This window comes from Notothenia coriiceps, unplaced genomic scaffold (assembly GCF_000735185.1).
Source record: "Notothenia coriiceps isolate Sejong01 unplaced genomic scaffold, NC01 NC01_scaffold00032680, whole genome shotgun sequence".
Classification (NCBI taxonomy): Eukaryota; Metazoa; Chordata; class Actinopteri; order Perciformes; family Nototheniidae; genus Notothenia; species Notothenia coriiceps.
In genome coordinates this window covers 4,721-12,643 of record NW_011365381.1, presented here as the reverse complement: position 1 = coordinate 12,643, position 7,923 = coordinate 4,721, and the positions used below count along the sequence as shown (strand labels likewise).

Sequence of the window (7,923 nt, the reverse complement as noted above, 5' to 3'; positions counted from 1 at the left end):
GGGTTAAAGACAGTTCGAATACTCCTTAAATTCACGTATGCAAAACATAATATTAGCTACATGCTAATGCTAACCTGAAGTTGACGATATTTACTCGGGAAAACCGGAAGTCGAGTCTGTGAACATCCGGTTTTCAGAATAAAGCAGCTTTAAATTAGAACAGTGTATTCATTTAAAGTTACAGCACATAATATTGATTTTATTTTCTTACAGCCCCAATTATATAAATAAGGGCTATTCAAGTTTCCATTCTGGGAAGTAGATTTACATAAAAAGATGTAAACGCTTTACAGACGTTTCCTTCCCAATGTAATGGGAAAACGTTTAGAACCGCTTGCTCACACACCTGCGCAAAGTTATGACAAATTATTACTCCCTAGTTGTATGCATACTGCAGGCTGGATTTTTCAATGTGGAATCTAGAGCGGCACCTCTCAAAACTCTCCCCCCTCTCTCTCTCCAGGTGGTGTTTTCTCGAGTCACCCGGGTCTGTAAGAACGATAATGGAGGATCTCCCAGAGTTCTGGAAAGATACTGGACTTCTTTTCTCAAGGTGAATTCCTTTTTAATAAAATGACTGAAGGACACGTTCTCTGATGTCAGGAAAATGAATGTCACAATGTGAAGCCAATTGAACTGTGTGTGTGTGTGTGTGTGTGTGTGTGTGTGTGTGTGTGTGTGTGTGTGTGTGTGTGTGTGTGTGTGTGTGTGTGTGTGTGTGTGTAGGCTCGTCTGAACTGCTCGGTTCCTGGAGATTCGTTCTTCTACTTCGACATTCTTCAGTCCCTCACCAACGTGCTGCAGATTAACCAGAGGCCCGCTGTGGTGGGGGTCTTCACCACGCAGGATAACAGGTAACGTGAGGGACAACTCTGTGAGGACCACTTTCAGGCTAACACCTGAAGAGTGAGGACATTTTTTAAAAGTGGTGACAAGAGTTAAGAGTTATGTTCTCTCAGAACAATCGCTTAGTTACTCTCTGGATGATATCATGTTAGGATTGTGCAAAGAGTCAGAAACTCAGCAGAGATCTTGTCAGTCTATTGTTGTGTTGTTGTGTTATTATGTTGTTGTCTTCAGATCTTCGGAGTCCCCGAAATTGAGTTTGTTGGTTTTGGTTTATTTTAAGTTATATTATCGAAGTTTGGTCTGACACTTATCACTGCTTAAATTAAATCAGTCAATGTGCGTTCTTCTCACAATACAATATTTGCAGCTAAATACTCCTCCATGACATTCTCTGCAGTATTCCTGGCTCAGCAGTCTGTGCGTTCTACATGGACGACATAGAGAGCGTCTTCAATGGGAAGTTCAAGGAGCAGCGGACCAGCGATTCCTCCTGGACTCCAGTCCCTGAGGAGCAGGTTCCCAGACCCAGGTGGGACCACCCTTTCACTGGGGGCAAACTCAGGGTCCTCCCAACCTAGAACGCTTTAAAACACGGTATTTATTAGACACGTAATGGTGCGTTCAGACCGGCAAAAAGGCAGACATTTACCTTGTGTTACTGACCGCAGCGTCATTTGCGATTACTCACATCAATATATGAAATAACCGTCCTTACAGCTTACAGAAGCAGATTGGTTGTTTATTGCCGCATTTCAACAACAACACATCTTGAATGACTTTTTGTTTTCGTTGTTTCCAGGCCCGGTACATGTACCGGTGATGGTCCGGCTGTGGACTACAAATCCTCGGTTCAGTTCCCCGACGAGATGCTGATGTTTATCAAGTCGTACCCTCTGATGGACGAAGCTGTTCCATCTGTCAACCACCGGCCCTGTTTCATCAGGACTTCGAGCAGGTAACACACACACAGACACGCTCACACAAACAAAAACTCACAAACACCTAAACAAACACAAACAAACTCAAACACAAACAAACAAAAACACACGCACTTTCTTTGCTGCACATTTACATGTTTTGGTTTTATTAAGGCTGAGTTCAAGTTAAATCTGATTCGTCTTTTGACAGCAGACGGTTTCTAAAGTCAGTGTAGTCAAGGGTCCATGTGCAGTCATATAAATCCAAACTAAGAATTCCCGTCAATTTAACGTCAGCTAATGCCATAAAATCATCCACCATGGATTTATTTTTAATATATATTCATACTCCTATGCAGTAGCAAGGAACTTTTTAAGTAAGTAGGTGTGTAACAAACGGTATAATGTGCAGCATGCAGGTCGTTAATGAGAACCCCAGCAGTGTTCTTCTCTCATTAACTAAACTAACTGGACTTTTTGTATTTCATTGTTTCATTAGCACCTTAAAGTGGACCTATCATGCTATATTTGAATAATATAGTGTAGGACCATACCTATATAAGGCATATTTATACTTTTTATTTTTCAAAATACCAAACAGATCATGCATTTTAGCCATTCCTCATTTCGCTCAATTTAACACTGTCTTTGCATGGGCTGATTCTGTGAGAACAGCACCATCTACAGGCCTGGCATATGTACTACAGCGTCTCCAGCGCTTTCGAACGGCAATGTCCGTGGGTGTCTCCTCCTGATTGGTGGAGTTGGTGGAGTCTCCCCCGGAAAGATGTGCAAGCTTTCTGCTGTCCTGAATTCAATGGGGAACTCATTCCACCATAATTATCATAATTATCATAATCAAAAATAACACATTTCAAGTGGAATTTATGTGTGTGTGATTTTTTCTAAATGTGTGTTGGACACCTAATCTGATGTGGTTTCTGAAAAATGACACCAGGATTAGCCACTAAAGTGTTGTGATAAAAAAAACATCTCTATATAGCACTGTGTTTGCAACCCAGCTTCAGCAACAGCTTCACACTTAACCCCCAGTAGTAGCTACATTGTTGGTTTCAAACATAACAAATCCACAGGTAATAAATTACTTACAGGTTTGACATTAGTCACTAGATTGACATTACCCTGATTCAGCTCACTGGGAAGACAGCAAAGCTCAAGCTGATAGCTGCCATAATATTACAGCTTGTAACAATACACATACCTTGACACTTGAACATATTTCAGTGTGTCGTGAAAAAAGCATCTCAATATTTCTAGTGCTAGCTAGCAACTTAGCCGAGGCAAGAGCTGTGTCAGCAACTTCATCAAAAGCTTCACAGCGGCAAACTCTGGGGCAAAGCCGTGAAGCCCAGAAGGAAGTGCCACAAACTGCAGTTCATTTAGTGGCCGGTAGTAGGAGACTGCAGAAGGGAGCAATTTCCATTAACCCCCAAGTTAAAAGTCCAAACTTTTGAGCAGAAATAAACATTTTCCATTGTGGTTCAAAAAAACATATGATCTGTATAGTTAGATTCCACATTCATAACAACTGTGAGGGGAGTTAATTTTGCTGCTGTTGTTAGCTTTCTGTCTCTCTGCTAGGAGCTCCGCTGCTTAATTTAAGTGGGGAACACAACTTTCTCTTTCTTTAGGTAGCAATTACAAAGGTTTGGCTTTAAATGAAGAAAATGCAGTAGCACTTATTCTGTTCTTTTCAAGATTCAAGGCTTTATTGTCAAGTAAACAACATTAGCGTGTGACAGTAGCTACAGTGTAGATATGGGAATGAAAAACGTAAGTCACAGGCTCTTCCAACAATGCAACGGGTTAGGGTTAGGGTTCGGGAATATATAAAGGACATAAAACAATTAAAATGGTATAAGAGAATGTTTTTGAGATGTAATGCAAATAAATACCAATTCAATAGAAATAGGTTGGGCTTATAGATAGCAAATGAACCTGCAGGATTCTTGATTTTGAGTTTTTTTCTTCATGGTCAATGCACTTCCCGTTGGATAAGCGTCCGATTAAATGTAATGTGTGTAAAAATGTATGCAAAAAGCTAAATAAGGCCACTTTAAATACATGTTATTGTAGGAGGGGAGGTGTTGCATCTGGGTTTACTTGTTATGAACCGAGACACAGGACGCAGGACCCAAAAGCAGGACTCGAAGACAGTTGTCCGAAAATAGAATGTTCTTTAATAACAAAAACTAAATCGTACTTTCAAAAAATAGAAAGCAGTTAAATAGCCAAAGCCAAGTTGTACAGCTACACAAAAACTCAATTGGCAAAAGGTCTAAATCTCAAGGTAGGTATCAGGAGTAAATAAAGGCCCAGGTTCTCACGACATGAAACATAACGAACTGACAAAGGAACAAAGAAACACCAGGTCCCTTTCTCATTTCTCCAACTCCCCTCCTCGACTCCCCTCCTCGACTCCTATCCTCGATACTTAGTCCCGCCCACATACCAAACAGATCATGCTTTTTAGCCATTCCTCATTTCGCTCAATTTAACACTGTCTTTGCATGGGCTGATTCTGTGAGACCAGCACCANTCCCAACCTTTTTTCCCAAGAGCCCCCCCAAATGACTCCTGTTGGAAGTTCCGATGTTTCCCCCCCCCTTTGTGTGTGTGTGTGTGTGTGTGGGGGGGGCAACTTCCAACAGGAGTCATTTGGGGGGGCTCTTGGGAAAAAAGGTTGGGAACCCCTGAGCTAAATGATATGTATTGTAATGATGTGTTTTGAGAGTGTGTGAAGGTGGGTTGTTTTACCAGAAAGGCACACAGCATGTAGAAACTCATGAAGTAGATGATGGCAAAGTTTGATCCACATGTGTACTCCTCCCCGGGCAGGTAATCAGACTTGGGGTCGCACTTCTTCTCGTACATACATGCTAACATCACTTCATGCCAAGCCTCCCCTGTCGCACATCTGCACAACAGACAAATCAAAAGGTCTCAATCACACACACTCTGAAAGTCACACTGAAGTCAAATCTGCCCTTCTCCATTACACAGTGTGACAGTGCTCTCCTGTTAGCTGTTTGCTTTAGAGAATGGGTTTAATATCGAGCTACACCGTGATTAATAACTGACAAACAGTTGATTTGATTTATTTTCAGTAAAACTTACCAAGCATTAACACATCTATAGAGAGCAGTCAGTCAAGACCAAAATCCAAAAGGGAGTTTTATATACATAATTTATATGTAGGAGAATCACAAGCTTTTGATAATCTCTGATAGTTTGGACCAGTAATGATGCACACAAATATGTAGTTACTCAATTTATGGATTAAATTAGCTTTTCAGAAATCCATTTTCCAAATTAAAATGGCAGAAAATCTGAATAGAAATGCATCTCTGTACCCAATTTTGTGTACATTTGATCATAGCGCCCATTTGGTCAATTGAGGTGACATTTATTGAGCAGCAATTGAACACAACTTCCAATAGTTTGTAAAAGAAAATCATGGGTCTATGAAGAACCATGTCACAGACACATCTAAAACAATCATTAATTACGATAACAATAATAATAATTATAACAATAATGATATTCATAATAATCATAATCATAATGGTGTGTAGTAACAGAAGAAGACATAGCACCAACCTGAATAACAGCAGCACAGCCTGAGGAAAGGTCTGGAAATTGTTGTTCCTGTTGATGTATGTGCCGTCAACCAACGCAATTTTTCCAAATATCTGCAGGAAAAATGTTTTATTTAGATAAAATAATAAAAAATGAAACAACAGATTGGGTAAGCTGTTTAGCACTCTGGGTCTTCTTAACTACGGGCAGAGTGTTTTTAGCCCTTGGGTGATCCATTACAATCATTACACTGATTTGTATCTTGCTTAAACTATGGTTATTTGCCAACAAAGTATAATATGTATTAAAACATTCAAATCTGTTTAAATTCATTATCATTTTATTAAAACCTGCTTTTTTTATTTGCACATGTTGTGTAAGTTAGAAAGAACGGAATGTTATTTAGATGCTCTTTCTACTTCTCCGGTTCATTGAGTTTGACCTTGAGATTCAAAAAAATATCCACACATTGATATTGGGATGGTTCTAAATGAGAAGCTATTTCTCGCTTCGATTAAGATCCTTGGCTCGGCCTCACCAATCGATTAGTACTGGCCCATATGTTGAAAACTAAAGCTTCATATTAATCCACACATGCCAGAAATAAAAAAACTGAAAATGCCCATCATATAATTATCAATAACGGACGGTGTGTGTGTGTGTGTGTGTGTGTGTGTGTGTGTGTGTGTGTGTGTGTGTGTGTGTGTGTGTGTGTGTGTGTGTGTGTGTGTGTGTGTGTGTGTGTGTGTGTGTGTGTGTGTGTGTGTGTGTGTGTGTGTGTGTGTGTACCTGCATTCCAACCACAGCGTATATAAAGAATAGCATGAGAATGAGCAGGCCCACATAGGGGAGAGCCTGCAACACAACAAGCAGTAACACTGTCAGATGGATGCCTAATTTCTGAACTGGCTGAATCTGATCAGAGTTGTTACTGACCTGAAGGGATTTGATGAAGGTCCACAGAAGATTCCGAATCCCTTCAGAGCGATTCAAAAGTTTCACTAGGCGCATGACCCGAAACAGTCTGAAGAATGTGACTGACACGCTCATGTTTTCAGAAGACTTGTCAAAGAGATGAAGGACTTTTTATAAATCACATGATATTCCAAAATAAAATAAAAAACTGGATTTAAAAACATTCAAGCATCTCACCGCAATTGCTTGCATTGGATCCACTGCCTGTAGAATTATAAATATTTATTTAAAGCTGCATTTATTAAGAATGGCTTTTTAAAAAAAAAATTTATGCTCACGTTCCAAACTGTTAGTGAACACATCCATATTTGGTCATTCCATTAAAAAAACTTGCATGAGAAGCAGAACGAGAGATTTATCAAACAATAGGAACATTTCTATAATGCAGATAAACAAAACTAAAAAGTAGGATTAAGTGCCTTATCCATTGAAGGATGACAACCCCATTTGTGCCAAGAAGGGCTATATGGTTATATCAATTTGCAAATGCATGGGACTTTATGGGGAGGGGGGATTTGCGTGACTCTGGGAGAGTTTTTGTAGTCGGGGCAAGAGATCCTTGTGGTCCCTCGATAGGGGCCAGACCAGAAGGGTTCACTGACCCTATTTGACAAGAAGGTTGTTGCACCTTCATTTAAAACAGTGGGTGAGAGAGAGAAGCATAGCTGTCATGTGATCACCTGGGGGTGCGTGAGATCAGATGGGTGCAAGGCTGACGGACATACAGACAGGGTTCAACTGGAACCCTCAGCCTCACTGTGATCTGCTGAGAGTTGTGCTGGCACAGATTGTCTGCTGCCTCTGTCCAGAAAGCTGGATAGATAATGTAACGTGCATGCTGGTAAAAAAACTGAACACTTCTTTGATTCACTGGAATCAAATAGCAAATCCCACCAGCAGCCTGGCAAAGAGCCTGTGATTAATCAACCCAGTCTCACGACATTTCATCTATTGATTTGTGTTCACCAACATGATTTCCCCCTTTTTTCGTGTCACAGAACGATTTTAAAAGCAATGTATTTCTATTCGTAGTGTGTTTCGTGCCTGCAACACGTCTTTTTGTCCGGTCGGGTCTTGGAAGACCGGAAGCTGTGTGGTTCATAAAAACATGTTCTTACTCAATATCAAGCCAAGATTATTGTTTTTATTTTAAATCGTATTAATGTCGGACTTTTTTTGTCGTCAGTGAGGAAAATAAATGGGGCTCAGAGCCTCAAAATACTGAAATCTGTATTTTTAAAAATATTTTTTTCATTCTAATTTGTTATTCTTTTCTAAATAACACACTGTTATTTACTCACCAATAACACACAATTATCCTTGTTTTTATTTATTCGTTTAATTCTATAATCTTGGGCTTTTTAGCCGTTCCTCAGGAACTGAATTTCAAAATAATGTCACCGGAAACAGACGTAGGCCTATAAGGGACATTTCGAGCATCATCGCGATACACCTATGCGATACACAACACAAACCAAACCCACTGAACCGATTACCCAAGATCCTCAGCTAGAAGCTTGGTGATTGGATTGTTTAGCCGCAATGCACGTTGGGATATGGTGTTTATGCGATATGAAATCCG

General features: G+C 40.1%; 2 protein-coding genes across 2 annotated transcripts in view; one reads left to right on the top strand and one right to left on the bottom strand.

Annotated features, from left to right (window-relative positions):
- LOC104961057 (semaphorin-6D-like) overlaps positions 1-1,808 on the top strand; it is a 2,123-nt gene extending 315 nt beyond the window's left edge. The window contains exons 2-5 of the mRNA XM_010789262.1: positions 464-553; positions 727-854; positions 1,247-1,378; positions 1,649-1,808. Coding sequence (XP_010787564.1) covers positions 464-553; positions 727-854; positions 1,247-1,378; positions 1,649-1,808 — 510 coding nt within the window. The remainder of the gene's footprint in view (positions 1-463; positions 554-726; positions 855-1,246; positions 1,379-1,648) is intronic.
- A 1,358-nt stretch (positions 1,809-3,166) lies between these two features.
- On the bottom strand, positions 3,167-6,547 carry LOC104961056 (voltage-dependent L-type calcium channel subunit alpha-1C-like). The gene is made up of 6 exons (XM_010789261.1): positions 6,519-6,547; positions 6,303-6,428; positions 6,156-6,221; positions 5,388-5,479; positions 4,545-4,704; positions 3,167-3,187 (listed from the first exon to the last, which is right to left on the bottom strand). Exons 1-6 carry the CDS (start codon positions 6,531-6,533, stop codon positions 3,167-3,169), a joined length of 480 nt encoding a protein of 159 aa, XP_010787563.1. The 5' UTR covers positions 6,534-6,547.
- Between the last annotated feature and the right edge of the window lie 1,376 nt (positions 6,548-7,923).

Bases quoted from the DNA above. Each gene is read 5' to 3' on its own strand.
- LOC104961056 (XM_010789261.1), bottom strand. The intron at 6,222-6,302 runs GTCAGTAACAAC...GTTGTGTTGCAG, and splicing joins CCTTCATCAAATCCCTTCAG to GCTCTCCCCTATGTGGGCCT. The intron at 4,705-5,387 runs GTTGGTGCTATG...TCTGTTGTGCAG, and splicing joins GCTGTGCTGCTGTTATTCAG to ATGTGCGACAGGGGAGGCTT.